This window comes from Lepisosteus platostomus, chromosome 13 (genome assembly GCF_059453375.1).
Source record: "Lepisosteus platostomus isolate fLepPlt1 chromosome 13, fLepPlt1.hap1, whole genome shotgun sequence".
Classification (NCBI taxonomy): Eukaryota; Metazoa; Chordata; class Actinopteri; order Semionotiformes; family Lepisosteidae; genus Lepisosteus; species Lepisosteus platostomus.
In genome coordinates, this window is record NC_142623.1 from 10,105,200 (window position 1) to 10,125,732 (window position 20,533).

Consider the following 20,533-nt stretch of genomic DNA (forward strand, 5'->3'; position numbering starts at 1 on the left):
AATCTGATGACTACAATTGCATAACAATGTAAAGGGGTAATGGTCACTTTGGAGCTACTGCCAGAGCCATTACATCTCAGCTTACAGCAAATTTAATTCGTTTCACAAACATGAGAGGAGGACAAACAGATGCATTTTCTGCAACATTAAAGCCATTCAAACTTCATGACGCCCTACACTTACACCAACTGTAAGCTCAGAGGCTTTCTGCCAATTGCATACATTACAAAAGATTGCATTTATGTTTTACCCGATGTTCCCCATGCACTGTCCCTCCACTGGTCAAGAAATATCCCTTTTGGTCCATCTTTACTCGAGTCATCGGACTCCCAGAACTTCTTCCCAGGAAGGAGCTGCTGTGGTGCACAGGAGGCAGAAAACAGGTATCAGAACTGTGACTTCTACTGGCAACGGTATTTTTAAAAGCATCTTTTTCGGCAACTACAGGGGTAACAGAAATCTAATGCACAGAGAACACCCAATGAGTCACATTATGAGACAATGCAAACTTTACATAGCGCCCTTCCTACAGCGGCATGCAAGAGCTTTAGGAAATTAAAAACAAAACCCAGTTCTAGACAAAGTAAACATTAGATGTCTAGACATCTGATCCTTGACTGTGTGAACTACCTACTGTGTTAAATTCATGGAGGAAAAAATGGTATCAGGATCCATGGTTATCCAAGCGTGGCGGGTAAGCACTTCCTAATTTCAGTGAAATGTTTAAGTGAAATCCATGTTACAATAAAAAAAGGAACTAGAGCGCATCAAGTGTACAGTGACTGACAGAACACAACCATTCCAGACTCATTTAAAAAATGCTTTTTATATGGTACATAGCACAATTAAAATAATTTTAAAAATATAACCAGAACTAAAGAAACAGATTAATTAATTTACACTGACACTAGAGTTGGAATTTGTCGCTCTAGTCCTCCCAATTAACTTAAAAATCCAGTCTTACTGCATTAATTAGTACCGGTATTACATGTCACACCTTTGACATAGGTAGCCAAGCTCCAGATTTATACCCCTTGAACATATTTTGCAAGATCCAAAGAATAAATCTCCAATAAACAATGGGCCTAATTGTAAAACTAAATCGTTACTTCTGCTAGACACAATACATACCATCACTGCTAATCTTAAAACCTGTTCTGAAGTTTACTTCTAAGGCTAAACAAAAACAAACATTATGTAGTTGTTATAGAACTGCATTTTAGTAGTTTTATTTTTTAACATGCATTCAATGTGGTAGAGCTTTGCAATAATGATTCATCTAGAGTTTATTTCTTGAAGTTATGAGCCAATATAAAATTGTTCACCTGTCATACCACTTCCAGCAGCTATGTTTGTTTATAGTTGCAGTTACATCTGTACATTGCAGATTAAGACATTTTTGTGTAATTGTTAGCTATCTTGTAACACTATGCAGGTTCTGCACTATAAGAGACCATAATATATGTGCCTTAATGTGGAGGAAAATTTTTTTTTACATATGCTTTCCACATATCCTGTAGTTATTTGACTTTATCAGACCTATGATTGATGGACTCAAGGGTACTCATATATAAAACTTAAAGCCATTCAGACATAAGAACAGAATGACACAAGCAGTGACACTTGCCATTACCACACAAGTAAAATGAGCTACACATGACAAATGCTAGTTATTTTAAGGAATTGGAATAGGCGTATGCACAAAACAGTCAACCAGCCCTAGGTGTGCACATCACAATCTAACCACTAGAAAACAGGATGGTCAGTATTGACACAGGAGACATCCAAAGAAAAACTTAATTGCTGCTGTTATTGGTTATAATATATAGAGGGTACTCTTCCCTCTGGACAAGAATATCCAAACTCGAAGGGGTAGCTGTATGAGACAAATCGAGGTCCTGAGGACAGGTCATTAATCACATAGTGCTAGCCCACACGAATTTTAACACTTCGGCACCTGATCGGCTGTTGGAGAAAAATAGCAGCTAAGCATCTCCAGGGAGATGGACGAAATTTGTCCCTTCATATATGTAAAGCACTTTGAGACCCTTGTGGATGAAAAGCAACAGAACTATCTGCGCATGGAATAACTGTTGACTGAGCAGAAGTAAAATAAACATAAGCAGCCCAGCCACATGGAGGAAAAGGAGCCCCTGACAGTGCCTGGTTCAGAAACTAGAACCTCCCTGCCACTGCAGTGCTCACTTGCCTGCCATCCTTCAACAGCCCTGGCTTAGGAGAAAAGGCCATTTCCTGCTGCATTTCTTTAAATAATTGAACACACTGGCACGTGTATGTGAGCACACTGTGGTGGGCGGCACAGCTCAGACTGCCAAAGCACAAGATGCTTGTGACCGTGCATCATGTAAAACGCTAAAAATACAGTTGGAGAAAAAAAGATGAATTTCTTCCAACAGAAAAATTAAGAGTCTAAAGACTCTTAAAGAGTCAACTATGCAAACTGAATGAGATTCCATCGCTTCATTTTTCCTGTAAGTCAGGGGTGTCAAACCTGCAGCCCACGTCCATATAGCGACAAGAGTCTCGTCTGAGCTGCCCAGTGCCCTTGGTAATGGCACCATAACAGTCTGACACAAAGCCATCCAAGTTCTCTACCTCTGTCCAATCGCAGTGCGCCCGTTTGATGATGTCACAGATCCTGTTTGACAGGGCCATGTCTTGACACGAAAACAGAAGGGAAAATAGTGCAGCAAGACCCGTACATACACTTCTCTAAACCCCTGCGCCGCAGTTTGGAACATCTGCGACTGCCAGACATATTTCTCACCAAAACTGTCCTTTCAAGATCATGAGGAAAAATCCTATAAGGTGCATTCTTTAACATTGCAAAAAAGCCTATCATAATCGAAAAAAATTGTGTGCTCAAAAAAGTGAAGAAATTCCTATTTCTTGATTTGTATGCAACACAAGTTTTCCAGTGTTGACTCTAAAACATTTTATCAAAATGCAATACCAAATTATCCCCAGCCGAAGTCTTTTGTTTTTTAAATTCTATCCATGTTAGCAGCTTCGTTCTGTAATGAACTGAAGAAAGATTTCAGGTGGAATCGCATCTCACAGACGCCCACCTGAACTCATTATTCAGTTCTCCAAGGCCCAGTCTCTAGATTTTGATGTATTGGTCCAAACTAAGAAGTGCCAGGCATAGGAGGCTGCAGCATCAGCAAACTATACAGATTTAATTCTTAATTGTCAATCTATTTCATGTTTTAAATGTGCAATAATTGTAGAAAATTGGTTTTATATTGCCGATCTACAGAATAAACATTCATCAACTTGTTTTCATGTCAACCAATCTGCTTTTAACATTGTCCTTTGTGGAATCTGTTTTCATTAAAAACACTGGTACCTGCTAATTAAGAAACAAAGCAAAACCTGCATTCCATATTTTTAACACCACAGCCCCAGAGAGTTCTGTGAGTCCCTCAAGCAGTGTTTACAGGTGATGCTGATCACCACAGCCTTTTTAAAACATTTCAGTCTTGCCACTCACCAAATGAAAATCATACATGCAGTTGTTCATTTATTTTTGGCCTATTGTTATAATCACAGCTATATTTGAAATGACAGTTATTAATGCAAAAAAAACACCTAAAACTCAGAGATGTATTAGTTCCTTTTGCAAAACTGCCTCTTCACCGGCTCCTCATGACAATTAAATATTTTGGAAGGTATGTCTTTGTAAAAAAACAAACAAAACCAATACTATATAACGGTTGTGTCCTGATTTTCAATGATTTCTGTATTACGCATTTATACAAGGCCCAGTTAAAGTACATTTAAAATGAAGCCTAGCCCATTGTGACATATGAGTTTGACATACCTGCTGAATGTCATCAGTTAAACTATCCAGCAGCTTACGTTTGTCCTCATTCTGCTATTAGGATAGTACGGCACATACATAGCAAAGAACCCATATTGAGTAATGAGTTAATGTCTGTATCAGGCTCATCAGAAAATAAAAGAAAAATGAGACCAATAAAGGCGCTGAATACTCACCTCCCCCATAGCTCTCCCTTCCAACGCTAGAGCCTGAAAATCATGATTCAATTCATCCATGGATCGGACCTAAGGCCAAAAGACAAAGATAAATCGCTAAGAGACAAAATCCGTTATTGAACTAATAAGTCATTTAACCAGAGCTCCTTCAAGGTTGTTGTTAAACGTGTGCTGTGTTGCCACAGCCAAGATCACAGCACCAAAAGAAGGAAGCTGAGGATCCTCCAACCCAGCCCTGGCAGACCTCCGCCAACTACGCACTGCAGCCTTTCGGAACCAGACTGGCCACAGGACACAGCCCAGCAAGGGGGTACCGAGTCCACCCATGCCCTGAGCACACCTTTACTGGTTGAAGCACTCAGAACAGGGCAGAGCTCATTCATAAGAAGTCCACTGTGCTCATTATTTCCCTCCCCTCGGTCCCAGAGCCCACCCTTACCTGGTTCTCGGAGTGGATATTATCCCCGGTGGGCCAGCGGTGCTTGCCGTTGTTGTACCCCCCGCCACCTGGCTGCTCGCCGTGCTGCCGCTGGAAGAAATAATCCACCATGGCGTCGTCCTGGGAGCGCCCCGCGCCTCCCGCCGACCCGGGCACTTGGCCCAAGTGCGCCCCTGCGGGGAGGGGCTGGCTGGGGGGCGCGGGCTGGGGGGTCTGCCCTGCCGGGGGGGCTCCTGACCCCGTCGTCAACACCACAGGCATGCTGGGCTGGCTCGTCTCGAGTGGGTGCTGTTTAAGGTGGGGGCTGAAGGAGTCCTGCCAGAGCACTGCTTTTCTCTTCAACACACACGCAACGCTCATTCCACCAGCACCTGCAGGAAACACAGGGATAAGGGGAATTAGCAAGGTGGTTTGTATAAGCAAAAGTATGTCAAAGCACCTTTTAGTTATATTTAGTTTATCCTTTTGTATGCCCACACCCCTTTCTTGGCCTTTAATGGAGCACAGCATGATGCTAGTTGATATCTACCACTTTACTTACCGCATACACAAAATATATTAGCATAGTAAACCACACGCTCCATCTTCTCGTGATGTACAAAACACGAAATAAAAACTGCTTCAGAATACAAACAGAATAAGTACGCTGGCGGACCACACTAAATGTGCAAGAACGTATTCATATTGAACAATTTGCCCAATGAGATGGCCAATGCCATTTCAATAAGTGCAAAGCCAGGATATAGGGTCGGAGAGATGACAGTTTCAGCGTCATATGTGGTTCTACACACTAGCTACACCAGCTCTTTGATTTTAACGTTAATAACACAGCAAATCCACTTTAACAAGAATGCGTCATGTCATATGACTTTTCACTGCCTAGATGGACAGCTCTGGGTATTATGAATAACTTGTAAACACAAGAAAGCTCAGCTAGAATGTTTGGTTCCTTCGAAGTCCAGTCTTTGAGCACTACACTATCAACATACACGGGTTTCTAGTCCACATTTTAAACCTGAAGATAGGAAAGGACTCACGCAGCTGTACTTTTAAAGGTTACAAATTTCTGATACCACCTTTAACTTTAGATATTCCACAAAGATCCCTTTTAAAAAGGATAGGGATGTTAACCCATTTCCATTCTAAACTTCCAACTGAGTTTCAAGTGATGAAGCACTCCACTATATGTAGAATAGTTTCCAAATGTGTTCTGCAGTTATGTGGTGAATTAAGTGGGTCTCCTCTTATATTTAAAGTGTCTTGAGATTTTTAAGGATGAAAACCTCTCACATTAAAAAAGGAACTGCTGTGTCTAGTAGCTGGACATCCTGTGTATCAAAAAACAAAAATGATAGAACAGTTTATAATTTAAGGAATTCTAGGTTTTCCCTGTGGGTTTAAACCAAGTCGGCAAAACACACCTATGCCAATTTAGCAAACCACACAAAAGCACCGACGCAATCTGAAAACACAAAGCAGAAAAACTCACTCCTCATGCAACTCAAGCCCCCTAGAGAAAGCTAGCAGACTTAGGACATAGCCCAGCTAGCAGTGATCACATCCATCTTTTGAATTAGAGCTACAAAAATTCAAGATGCTGACAGTTCTTGTGCATTCCTCCAAATACATTAGCAGGCATATTTTTATAGCTAGCATCTACTGTGAATATGAGTGTGGCTCCTTGTGGCTAAAGTAAGAGCCACACAGCCTTAAACACTCAGAGCTCCAGTTTGCTGACAGTCATAGCCCAATCCTTGTCAGTGCCAATACCTTGCATTTCGATTGATTATTATCATTGTATTATCATGATATGAAATTACCTAAATGACCAAAACAGACTTTGCTGTTGCATGGACAGATCTACAGGGAAATCCTCATGTATCTCTCTATTGAATCTGCACCAGATGAATGTGAGAATTTAAAAGATCTGTAATGTCTTTCTTGTAGTGTTGCGATCAGCTGTTCCTTAACAGCCATTTTTCCTTTCCTGCTATGAAATATTATCTGGCAGGGATATTTAATTTCCTTGCAAGCCCCCCGCCCCCCCCCCCAAACACACTAACATTATCTCTTCCCCAATTGTTGGGCTTTCCTGTCTTTACTATGAAGACTTCCCAATAAGATGCAATTATTACCTCAAAGGGACATGGAGGCAAATACTTTTACACCTTTAACTTAAAAAGTAAATGTCTACCACCACTAACAAACCTAGATTAAACACGAATTATTTAATATGCCCAAATTTATGTCTGCAACATGCCAAAAATAAAATGTATATTGTACTTCACATTCTAATTGAACTCATGATCTCAATTTCAAATTGACCGTTTTGGCGTTTTCTGTAGCCTCAGTTTACTTTAAATGATCAATGCACTATCTTCATTTTGAACAGCAAAGTAGCTTCTTTCCATTTATGGATCTTATCATATTAAAAAAACAGTGTGATATTCAGCTGTTTTTCTAAACCAACGAGCACAAAATGTAGAATTGAGTCTTGCACACTGTCACGGCACACAGTCATTAGTCAGTTGCTTGGTGCTGAAAACTCTGCAGTTCACCTTTATTCTCATGAATAAACTGATATTTTGCCACGGGAGAGTGGAAAGCAGAGGATATTGTCATTTGGTTTTCCCATCAATCTGACAGATAAGTTACACATCACAAAACATGAGAGATGTGTTGGCATGTGGACAGAAATGTCCATGCAGACCTGCAGAGTGATACCCAGGGTTAGACGGTTTCACAAATAATAAAATTCTGGTCTGCTGTCATTCCAGTGTTTGCATGATCATTGCAAAAATGTGAATGTCCAAAGAGTAATAAGGGAGAGATAAACTGGAATTAACCCTTTTATAATTGACACGCGGAACTGGCATTTTTAGAAGGTGGAGGTGGGGTGGCTTACAAAAATTAACAATTTCTCTATTATTTTACAGCACATGCATAGGACATTAGATGTATCCAAAAACGTCACTCTTTCCAGTGGCTAATTTAGAGCTGTATTCACAACACACAGAAAAAGGTCAACTCAGTCACTACACCTGAAACATTTAAGGAGACTATTATCCATTGATAAGATCATGATCAGGACTTTGAATGCAAATCCCCTCCATCACCTCTGTTCAAGACTAACCTGCTTATCTTGACATCTGCCATGTGGGGACCAAAGTTAGTGTTCTAAATATAATTAGTGGATACTTTGTATTGAATAATTTATCATTCATTTCAAAGCCAGTGTTCACTTTAGATCCAAGCACTTATTTTTTAATCCCCCTCCCACACTGTCAAGATGAAGATCAAGTTGAACCATCAAAAAAAAACGACTTTTTCAGGTTCAGTGCCAGCCTTTGGATATTTATAACATTCCCCTGCTCCCTGCAAGCAGTATTTTGTTTGTCAACATTAAATCTCATTTGCCTACCACCCTAGTCGTTTTAGATTTCAGATGCTGCGTCACTGCAGAGCAATTCGACAACTGTTGGATACAACTTAACATTCACTGCATGAACTTTCTTGAAGGATGGTTCCTGCCAGGTGACCTGCTAGTACTTTTTCCATTGCTTTTTGTGTAACTGGCAGCTATAAATCTTATCATTGCTTGGAAATGACTAGCACTTGTACAAACACACAGCTACCAGGGCCTCCGGCAATCACCGGCCTCACTGCACTCACTATTGCCACCCCCCAAAAGGAAACTAGCAAACACTGGATCTAATTCTGAACAATAAATGACAAACAATCAACACTATTTACAGAAATTATAGACAACAGTGGGGTGAACATCACAATCTAAAGGTAAAACCTGAACAACCAGGTTTTGAGACAGCATGAGAAGGCAGTGAGATCTATTAAGTCTGTAGAAGTCTAAGCACCCTAAAGAGGGTGCGATTCATATTTACTGGCTCAAGATAAATCTATCCTGAAGACAGAATCCAAATGCCATCAAGGAAATGGTAGAGGGCACATTGGAAAGGCTGTTTAGCTCTTATAGGGCTCTTGAATGTTCTCTCCCCTCCATGGCAGCCTTAAGCTGCAGTGCTTATAATTGCTCTACAGCCCTTTGTGTCCTTTTAACAAAGACATCAGCTTCCAATAGAGAATCGCTAATAAAGAATGTTAATGACATAGGTGACAGCAGAAGGACGACACCAAAGACTCTGAAAGCTGATGGCCTCCCAGCTTGAACACAGCACCAAAACAGGATATCATAACACCATTTCAAGTCCTGCAGGAATTTTACGATGACTAAAAACAAAATGTAACAACTGCAAAGAATGTTTAAACTGTGGTTTATATAAATTAACGCCATATTCATGTGTCAAGGGCCATGAACTTTCGTCTCAACTGCACTTCACTTTGTGATAACCTCACAATCAGATCAATGAGTAAACTGTAAATTTGTTTTTATTTTGAACTCAGGACTTGCAGTTAATATTTCTTCCTTCCAAATTTGGAGCCACCACTACGATGGCCTCATCGTCAACAACCCTTCCAAGGCCAAAGGGGAAATCAGAGCTGTACACATGCACTTCAGACAATACCCTCTGTTGAGATGCTGAGCCACTCGGGAATCTAATGGATTTTTTAAATTAAATGTTAATATTCAAAATGGATGGCTCATAATCCAGAAGTTGCTTTAATCAGTGTCAGCACTGAGAAGCACTGTGTACTATGACTGTACACTGTAGCCATCTCACTACTATGAAGCCCACTAGGAGGCTCCAGGAAGACTGACGTTTAACTGGCATTACAAGTACCTCCTCCACTGGAAACCGTTGCTACAAGGTTCAACACCATTCTGAAGATCCAAGTCCTTTCAAAACCTAAGACTTCTTACAGGTGGTGAAAAGCAAATGTAAACCTTAGCTAGTTTCACAAATTGGCTGGCTAAGAGATCATAAAAGAATGTAATGAGGTGGCACTACAATTACACTATTAGCTTACACAACATGAGTCATTTTTAAACAGAACCAAGTACTTCCAAGGTCATAACTGGCTTGGCACAAGGAGGCCAAGCAGGAAAATTTAAGGAACGGCTAAGTATTTACTTTGTCAAGACATAAAAAATATCATAAAAGGTACCAGAAACATCTAAAAGTAGAATTGTAATATTGCAACACACACTGTTTTATTTCACAAACTATATATGTACAAAGGACGATCCACAAGAGGCTCACTGCTGTCTAACTGAGGGAAACCCCTTAATTGGACTTGCGGTCACAGTAGAGTAATTATCATTACGTCAAGACTAGAGGGCTTGTGGGTGTCACTCAACTTCCAGTAAATGTAGAAAGAAAGAGGTGAATAACAGAATTTTGGAATCTGTCTAAATCAATTGTTTAACAGAACTTTCAGGAAGTATTATAATTCTACAATTGGCTGGTCCTGATGGTGCATGTCTGATCTGTTTAAAAAGCAAAGGTTTTTGTGTTACCTGTGAACACACAGATGCTCCTTTGTATTTGACAATATATGGGAAATGGGAAATAACGAAGGCTTTCAAATACACTAAATAAGTGCTTCCAATCAATCAGATATTTGGTACATGTTTAGGGTCATGTTTAAAAATGATGGACAGTCCTGGTTGTCTATATTTCTGGCTAATATGGCTTCAAGAGAAGACCAGCAACAATGAATGTGGGTTGAGTGTTGGGGTGTGTTTGGCAGGAGCTTCAGCGACCACAATTTACCGAATCATGAGAAACGGTGCTTAAGGTGATGTCAGCATCGAACTAAAGACATCAATGAAAAAAGGACAACAGTGGGCAGAAGCACGTATGCTCCAGGATCAAGAGATCTGTGCATTCATTTGACGTCCAAAGCAAATGCAGAGCAATCAACTGCAAATTTTAACCTAGGTAACAGCCAGAAGACAAGAGTTCGCCGAGAACCCCACAGAGCATAAAATAGTTCGGTTGCAGTGCGAAAACCTCTCATCACAACTGGTTCAAAGAGCACAGGCAATACTCTACAGAGTAGTGTAGAAATGAGATATAATCAAATGGATCATCCTCCACTGTGTTCTCAACATGCAGGTGACCACGTCTTACACCAACCTAAAGAACTTTACAGCACTGAATCCTTGGTTCTAACAGTGTTGGGTTCTGGTGGTTTTGTAATGTGGTGAGGTGCATTTTCATGGAATGATTTGAGTGATCTTATTTCCTTAGAAAGCAAGTTAAATGCCAATAGCTATTTAAGGGTACTGAGTTCAATCCATCTTTCCTGCAAGGAAGGGGTGTCATCCAGGATGCCACAGAGCATGCACGGTCTTCTAATGGTTTAGTGAGCAAGAGACCAATATTATGCATATCATGGCCTTCTCACTGATCAGATTTGAACCCAATCACATATTCTGGAATGAAGCCTGAGACTGATTTCCACCTCTACCAACCAGGTGTAAGTTGACTAACTTTCTCATAGAAGAATGGTGTCACATCTCATTTGCAGAATTTCAGAAGCTGGTATTTTATGCCACAGCGAATAACGGACTTGGCTCCATGTGGTGGCCCAACACCCTATCACTTAATATTTTTTCTCCATTTCTTGTCCACTACCCGTGTGAACAAAAATGTCTGTTAGATTAGGTCTGAACAATTGGTTTCAAGAGCAGCACAACAGTGTACCTGCCGTAAAATGATTAGCCTTTACAAATAAATTTAAACAAATTAAATATTGACATTTCTAATCCATTTTAAATTAGTTCAGATCATTTTTATCTTTATTAAATAATCACATACTACTTCTTTAAAACTCAACTGCATGTTAATGATCATATAGAACAAGTTGTAACCTTAAAGTAAGATTCGCATCTTGTTTTAAAACTGCTACAGGACTGTCATTATGTCCTCCAAAGTAACTATAAGACAACTCTTTATAGATCTCCCCCCCTCCATTTCATATACAGCAGTAATACCATAAAAACCCATTAACACATCTTTAAAATAACGTTTTTAAGAAATGACAGTAATTGCTACAACGGGAACATAATCATATACCAATCTGCTTTAAAGACAATACAACTCAAAACCAGCACTGAGCTAGTTATTACACTGTACCATCTCTTCATAAGAAAACCTACATACACCTCAGAAGCTGTAGAAGACATTTGTGTTAAAACTATATTAAGTAAACTGTGTAGATGAAAACCTTCTACAGACAGAAGGTATGATTGGGATCTATCACATCTGCGATCATTTTTTCTCAGCAAATTCTTTCAAAATGTAATTACATGAATATTGCAAACAGGAGTTAGAGAATGCAACAATCTTAACACCCATTAACGAACCAATTTATTCAGCTGGCATTACACGTCTTAACCTGTGCATGTTCAAATAAACATTTGACAGAGACTAACATTAATCTCAGGAATTTCTGGCTTCTGTCTCTAAGTACAGAGATTAGAACAAGAGTGCCGGAAAGAATTCACAAGCCCAACACTGTAAATCGTTTAACCACAAGTCTTGTCCATTAGATAATCTGTACCAAGTAATGTTCCTTTGAATTAAACTTACAAGAAAATATCCCAGCCCCATTCATTCAACCATCAGTCACATCAGTGGCCACATCTATTGTATAAAAACTGTTTTTGCAGCTCTTGGTATCCTGCTCTAATGGTGCTGTACACAGTATGACTGTAGGTCTACCAGGCCCATTACTTTCAAACAGAAAACTGTTCCTAGCCCTCGAACATATACTCCACCTCAACATGGTTGAAAAGCTGTAGTTTTCTGTCATTTCAAAGACAACGGCAGACAATTCAACCACAGTGACGTTATGCACTTTAAAAATTCATCTCAAAAACACAATACCTCATACACCTAAACTATAGACAACATATAACAGAAGAATGCTGGCAAGTATGTGACCAAAACACAGCAACCTCCTCATGTCTCAAAACCAGCCTCTGCTATGTCAGAGCTATGCTATTTATTCATACAATAACATGGTTTAACTCTATAAACACACAGTCTTAACTGGCAGGATATCTCTTAGAAAGCAATGCTGAAAACACCACTGATCTCGCTAACAGATTCTTATAATTTTTGGCATCTGGATCAGAGTACAGGGCTCACAGTTTCAAATTCTTAAGGGTTGTATTTTGTATAAGAGGGCGGCCAGCACTGAAGTTAAACTTAGCAAAAAAAAAGGCTGATGCTTCTGCTTTGAATATTGAAATCTGTGATGAATTCCAAAACAGTAATAAGGGACCTGAGACAATGTCAGCATAAAGTTAATTACAAGACCTTGAACACTAGTTTTTTTTTATGTCTACAAAATGTCCAAACAATAGAGCTACTTCCCTTATCAGTAAAAAGTGGTGAAGGAAAAATCTGAAAACAACTACTGACATATCTATAAGCGTGCAAAAATAACACAGAACGCCTTTACAAAACATTGCCTATTTGTCCATGAGACAGACCTTATCTCTAACAGTTCTATTTGATTCTTAATTCACCTGCATCAACAACTAAAGCTCCCACAAAAAAAATCCATGTCACAAGAATAAACTACTGTTGAGTTTGGAAACGCAATTCTGATCACCGAAGCCCACTTCAAGTGGATAGCATATACATGATCTTAAATCCAAGTGGTTTTTAATGGTAAATTGATAGTAATCTAGCACTGTCACTGCTCTAGTGGGATATATTGCTGGTTATTTACATCTAGCTGATCGAAATATCATCCATCTAGAAGCTGTGGGCTCACTGGATGCAGCTTTATCTTTCAGGGTAACAGCAATCTGAAGATGGCTGAAGATCTAGATGAGAAAAACCCAAGCCCCATAGTAATTATCAATGGAATAGGTGAATCTGGAGGAGGCTGTGACTCTTGGAATACACTTGAAATAAGAGAAGAATAAAGGAGGGAAACACCATATACTACCCAGTTCAACGTTCACACATTACACTCATTTACGTACTGTAAAAGAAACCAAAGCAACTTTGCTTTGTACTGTAAACACTTCCATCTCTGACTGCAGCTGAATTGTAAGACCAGGGCACTGAAACTGTGTCTGGAAAAAAATCCTGTTCCCTGAGGTCCACTGGGCAATCTACAGCAGATCAGCAGAGTACTACAAACACTACAAAGATAAATTAAGCAGTCAGTCAATGTGTCGGAAAGAGCTCCTGCCTGCTACAGAGATTTATTTTAAAGATTTGGAATCTCCCATTATTTTTGTAATACACACCCTATCTGGAATAGCCAATTGTGTGTTTTTTTTGTATCTCAAGTGTCAGTAGCAGCACTCAGGGGGAGGAGGAGGAAATGTAGGCAGACTACTTGGACCCACCCACCTCCAAGCCACTCATCTTTTAACATACCACAGGCACCTCAGCCCTGTGCCGGAGGAAACAAACTTTCCTCACCGGCAACACAAGCACCAGAGAGGTCACTGTACCTTCGAGAGAGCCCTAGCTCTCTAATCTCACCCTACCCGGGTGTGGAATCCCAGTCAGAGTAGGCTAGTGTCATGAACCAGACTTGAACCCACGGTCACAAAATAACACCTGCTTTCAAGCAAGCACCTTTACTAGCAAAGCCACTCCTAAAATTTACTGCCACCCTATGATAAGAAAAGTTTCTATCATTTACAAGGGTTCTTCGAAACATGAAACCATTGTCGAATTACTATTCCTCTATCAATCTGTTAAATGAGGGACATGAATGGGAGATTCTCTATGGAATATCATTATGTGTTTTACAGTATAATTATAACTGATTATGGGCTACTTTCTCACCCTCTGGAAAAAAAACAACCATCTACCAATGATTTTTTACCTGCAACTGAGGTCCAGTGTTGCTGTGGCTCAAGTGACACCGGACTTACAGAAATCTTACACGCAAGCCTGTCTACATTGAGAAATCCATCTGTTGGACACTGAGGCCTCCAGTCCACTGCTACACAAAAAGGAGAGTCCACGTGAAAGGAAAGGGCAGTTTACTTCAAAGCACAATACACACAAGGTACAGCTCCGAGATGGACTGCATTTACTCATGCACAGTACTAATAACACTGCTTGTTTTAAGACAGGGGTTTTGATCTGACTCGTTTGAGAATTTTTTTAAAGGAGTTTTCAGTAATCAAAATCTGAGCAAACCTTCATCAATAGTTTGTTGATTATATCAAGAAATGGCTTATTATTTTACCCCAATAAAACTTGTCCTACTCATTTTGCTTCCCACTAGCTTACCTAGTTTGCTGTTAAAAGCTAGATTGATAAAAGCTCTGTGTTTTGCAGTAGGCAAGCGACATGTTGCTGTATAGCCTCATGTTAGAGGGCCCCGGAGCCAGCAATTGAAATAACACATGGCCGCAGATTTTTTCAATTCTTACACAGCAGAAAGCATCAATGTTTTGTACCAAAGGCCCACAATAAGTGTATTATCCATCTAAAAAGAGATATGCAGTATTTCTCCTTCATTTATATCCTTCAGTGAACCGTGTGTTAAGTGCAGTATCCAACATTTTGACAGCTTCCACTAATTGTATAAAAATGTCCAGCACTTAATATTTAGTTATTGGAAAACAGAATTAATTGGTGGAACTAAGCTGAAAAAACATTGTCAAAACTCCTCAATGTGCATTTGTCTCAATGATTCATTTAGGAACTTGTAAAACAAGTTAGCTTTACCAGACAATACCCAGGCTTTCAGCCGATGAAATAATGCACTGGCTCACTGGCAAACCCACGATAAAGTTACCAGCTCCTCCAGAGAAAGATGATCATTTTACTCTTGACCTACTACTTTTGATCTGTCCACCCAATGAAATGTTGCCAAGTACAGAGGGGTTTTCCATCATCTGATTACAGGCAGTAGAAACAAAATGACTAATGGTAGGATTTTTAACACAACTTTCCTATAATTTAAAAACTAAACAAACTCTGAAACAATGGTACAAAGAATATTCTGCTGTGTATTTTTACTACAATCAACTGTGTACAACTGGGATAAAGCCCAGTAGACTCGCACCTAGTTAAACACTATAGATTTCTATGCTGTCAACAGTTTTTCACTCCTTCTGTAGTTTAACTTGTGCACATGAGAGTTACCATCTCCAGTTTAACTGCATATATTTTTTATACAGGTGAAGTCCAAACTGATATGAGAGAATCCCGATTACAACTGAGAACAATGAAGCCATGGAGATCCCAATTCAGGCAACCGCTGAGCCGGGATATATTGGTATATTGATCAGATGTCAATAATGGGATGATTTATGTGAAGAGCTAGGCTGGAATGAAAACATGATGATACTACAGGCCTGCATGTCCACAATTGGACACACCTGGTGCAAACAGTTTGAAATTGATCCCCCCTTTCATGCAGACCAAACCTAATGAACAATTCAAAAATAATACCCCCATGTAAATCAATAAGAAAGGCTGCAAGTAAGACTAAGTGTAACAGGCAAATCAGAGGTCACATACTTTTTATTTTTTTATAAAGAAAAAACTTAAGAGCTAAACCAATTAAAACATTTACCACATGGAATAAACAGAAAAATATCGTTTGGTGCTTGTGTTATTCTTGTTATTCATAATAGTAGTTTGAGAGACTTGGAACTGGTCACTATCATAGCACTTCAAAAATTAAACCACAGCAAGTGTGTCATGGAACATATTTGCCAAATCTGTTTGAGAACAGTCCATCTTTTAACCAAAGCTCACTCTTTTGCATCCCTCCTACAAGCCCTCAATGTTAGGCCCACAAGACGCCAAGAACAAATTTATTCTAACTCATTCCACTTGAAGATCAGCCTTGAATTCAAACCCATTTACAACAGCTCAAAGCTCCGTTTACAGATAAATTGATTTAACTTCACATCTTAAGTTTAGCTTCCAGTTCCCAAAGGGATAAACAATTTTAAAATGAAAAGTAACTTACCTTCTCCCATCGAGCATGGATTTTGAATGATAACATTAAGCAGGCCAGCTACAACAGATTCTACTCTGCTGCTGCTTGCATGCAAGATAAAAACACAACAACATATTTCTTTTCAGGTCTTCAGCTCTGAAATAAATGTCTCCATGGAACTCATGCCAAAAGAAAGATATGTTGATGAGGGTGTTATTTGTTTTTCAACTAATAGAACTAATGAGAAATCTTTTTTACAAAAAAGAATTTTAAGCTTTCAAGCTTAAACAGTGTTTAAGACTGTGCATTTTGATTTCTAAAAACATGTTTGAAACAAAACTAACCACATTCTACGTGATGTATTTGAAGTGCAGAACTATACTACATACAACAAAGATCAGATATAGCACTAATAAAGGCCACACATGGAATTCTTAAAGACTGCTAACACAATCTGCTGTCATACAACGAATAGGTGCAAGAAACACCTTGGAATTCAGCCATGAAATGTTTCCCTATTTTTCCCGTCTTTTGTGATCCTACATCCCTGCTCTACCTTTTCTTGCTGTGAAGTGCTCCAAGATGTGCCCACCAGGAAGTTACATTCCGCAAAACAGACAAAAAAATGTTACAACCCCAGGGCAAATGTAGGGTTACAAAGCTTATAACAGCCACAGCAAACCCCCAAAATGATTTCACTATAGCTAGAAAGCATGCAGCAGAGAAAGATCTGAGCTGGCTACCAGCACTTCTGCACTCTACTTCAAAACTTTAAAGTAACAGCCTGTAAAATAGGAAGAAACATCAAGACTTTAATGACTCTGTTCTCAGTTTTGAATCGTTCGTAACTGACTGATTTGTCTGAGCTTGTTTTTAGCTGGTAAGCTCAAAACTGCTATTATCTCAACACAAAAATTGAAATATTTGATCTTTAAAAATATTATTTTAATGATAAACTGATTTATGTGTGTAGTTTATACACTAAACCCATATTGTTCATTGTAATATAAAAACAAGGTAGTCAACATTTTTTAAGGCCAAGAAAAATTAATGTTCAAATCACATGCAGGTGAACATTTAACTTAACGTACATAAATGGGCTAATTTCAAAATGCGGCCAAATTCTTCTTGCTCCAGTAAGGCATAACTTTTATGGTTTTAAAATGTGTATCATGAAAAATGACCAAAAAAACAGAGCAGGAAAATTCTATAGTTTTGTTGCAAATTGCATATATTCATACAATGGAGGACTCCAAAATGAGAGACGTACTCATTAACTATTTAAACAACTGCTACAATATTCCCAACTCTAACACTCACACTTTAAAAACAATGGCTTGTAAGTATGAGTGATGGCCATGACAGCAGACAGAAGGGGAATGACATCACGAAAAGTCCAATGATTCGAATTAGAATTAGAGTGCAATGGGCAGGGCTAATTCTAAAACAGGTAAAAAAAACCAAGAGAAAACTCAAGGTTAAGCAGCTGCCCACACACGCCATGCCCTACAGATATTTTTAAATGTTCAGCAAGTGAAATCGTTTCACAGGGAATGCATCTGTTACCACTATCACTGCCACCACAGATAATCTCAAGAATTTCAGATCGTTTAAAACTACTGTCAATGTCCGGCCGCTAAATTCCTGGAAGCTCTGAAACCGAATGCCACCATGGGCAACAAATGTACTCTTTCCGCACCTTACGAAATATTTGCATTCTCTCGGGGAGAACAATCGGTGGCACTAGTCCTCTAGTCCCTTTATATCTAGGTGTGACTCAGTGGCATTCCTGCTAAGAACAGTGGTAAAGCAGGAAAGCAAAAAGAGAATTCAAGTCCAAGTTAAAAACCAGATAGTACAGTGTCATTTAAAAAAATAACACTGGACAAAAAAACACTAACATCTAGCCTATATCAAGCAATCTGATTTAAAGTAAATCACACTTAACACTTCTGGGAACAAGTTCACAGGCTCAAAGTGCATATGATCAAAAACATCACTCCTGTAAGGCAATGAACAAAACAAGCAGTACAGTACACCATAATGCAAGAGCAGCAAAACAGAGCTAAACGGAAATGTAAGGTCTCAACATATAAGGTCCTACCAGGTATATGTAAATTGCTGCAAAGTACAAAATGTACAAGAGTACTCAAATAGAACTACACAATACAGGAACTGGATGCAAGATAAAATCTCTGTCAATGTCCGAACGCTCCTTAAACGAAAATGCAGTAAGGAAACAACCCACTGATCATGTGAAGGTAAGGAAATTCAAAGGTGTATGCAAGAAAACATGAATTGACATACTTTGCAGAAGGCAGCAGTACAGGTTTTTGTAAATCGTGTTGTGACAGTGTGCCTTCAACTTACTACAGATCTCTTTCTGGGATGTAAAAACAGATGAACGAACAGCAGCAAATTAATTTAAACTTACTTAAGAGTGGCTTGAGAAATCAGTTTATTTCAAACTGAAAAGGCGAGAATCTGAACATTTTCCAATTTTGTCTAACAGGTAGCACTGGCATGTGATACAACGAACCACAGTATTTCACACTTTAGCTAAGCCAGAGACGCATTACAAAGTGGAAGATTTTGAGAGACCCAAAACAAAATCGAAAACAAGTTTTTTTTTTCTTGGAGTAAACTGGACACAGACAAGTACAGACCCAAGAAATACTCTGACCAAACATTTAGGATTTTAAGCAATGAACTGCATTGGTCTTTATAAAGATGATAAAAGTGCAGGGCTAAAGTGCTTTACTTATTTTTGACTTGCCCTATTTTATGAGACAGTGACTTCCAAACAGACAAAATCATACTGACAGGTCACATCAAACGCTATTAAAGAAAAGCTGCTCAGCTAAGACCTACAGGGCCAAGATAACACCAGAAGCCACAGGGCTAGGGCGATGGTCAACCGTTCTGCAGGGAACGTGTTGGCTCAGCTCAGTTGTGAACCTCACAGGAAGTTCAGGTGGAAAATGAGTTTCCATCTCCGAAGATGCAAACGCATCGGCGCTGACTTTTTTTTGTAGGAAGAAGGAGGGAGGGGGGCAGGCAGGCAAAAAAAAAAACCCCGTTACCGTACCCTGATCGAAAGCATATTTTGACAGCGATCTTCACAATCAAGCGTGCTCCAAAATGCACGTGTAAAAATACAACAGTGAGAAAATATTCTGCGAAAGCCCCACGACCACGCATGGGATCCCAGCTACTGATGCGATGCCAGCCTTTGTATCTCCATCTGTCAGAGCCGCCGCCACTTCCTCGCCTGGGCTGCACACAGAGCCCATTCCCTGCCGGTCCTGTATGATGGGAACCAGCGGCAGGACTGAACACCCGGAAATCACAACAGGCGCCTGCAGCCGCAAAAGCCAGCCTCTCTCCCCGGCAGCCGAGAGCTCCCCACGATATAGTGGCCGCTTCCCAGCCCAGCGCCACAATAAAGCATCCATCACTTTTTAAGCTTTTGTTTCAGTCGAACTGTCCCTGTATTAAACGCAGCCCTTTTGCCAGGAGCATAAACAAACCCAGTTCGGGTTAAGAAAACAAAACACTAAAAGGCTGTCTCCTGTGTGCAAAAGTACCCTTTAACAGCACGAAAACCTTCAGAGGCCCGGTTTTTCCTGCCATTAGTCTTTGAGCATTGGGTATACTGTTTTTTTTATGTACCTTTCTAGTCTCAGCCCGTCCCCGGCAACAATACATGGCCTTATCTCTTCTGCAGACAGGAACCAGTACCAAATTAGCACAGAAATCAGACTTACAAATAAAACCAAGCGCCCATGAAACGGGAGCGGGCGCTTCCGCGGCTTTTATAAGTGCTACAATGCGTTTTTGACTATTATATTGCGCAAAAGGCTAGGTTGATCTTGCAATAGCGACAACAATAGAGGCCCAAACACTCCGGGCAGAAACACAGATACGAGGGGAGGAAGAGAAGGGGAGGGGGGACGACACAGGTTCAAATCCACCAAAATAAGACTCCGGCTCCCCAAACCGTGCCAATAACCCAAAGGTTTTACAAAGTACAGGTTAAAGTCTACCCGCAACCCAAGTCAGTTGGTCTACTTACAGGCGGAGCGGGTGGATGGAAATGGATTTCAGCCCCAAAACTCTCCGAGTCCAAGCTTTCACTCCAACAACATGGCGGCTCAGTGGGGGCTGGAGCCCGCGCGGCATCATGGGACAGGAGAAGCCGTCTGTGAGGAG

General features: G+C 39.9%; 1 protein-coding gene across 5 annotated transcripts in view; it reads right to left on the bottom strand.

The window, feature by feature from the left end:
- Positions 1 to 20,524, bottom strand: part of pum1 (pumilio RNA-binding family member 1) — a 42,123-nt gene extending 21,599 nt beyond the window's left edge. For 2 of the 5 annotated variants that reach the window (XM_088603073.1, XM_088603069.1), the window contains exons 1-4: positions 16,352 to 16,369; positions 4,460 to 4,830; positions 4,021 to 4,089; positions 251 to 353 (exon numbers count right to left, since the gene is read on the bottom strand). In XM_088603073.1, coding sequence (XP_088459199.1) covers positions 251 to 353; positions 4,021 to 4,089; positions 4,460 to 4,830; positions 16,352 to 16,361 — 553 coding nt within the window. In that variant the 5' untranslated portion in view covers positions 16,362 to 16,369. Of the gene's footprint in view, positions 1 to 250; positions 357 to 4,020; positions 4,090 to 4,459; positions 4,831 to 16,351; positions 16,370 to 20,396 lie in introns of those variants that run through there. The other 3 variants (XM_088603071.1, XM_088603070.1, XM_088603072.1) reach the window with 2 other exon arrangements.
- Between the last annotated feature and the right edge of the window lie 9 nt (positions 20,525 to 20,533).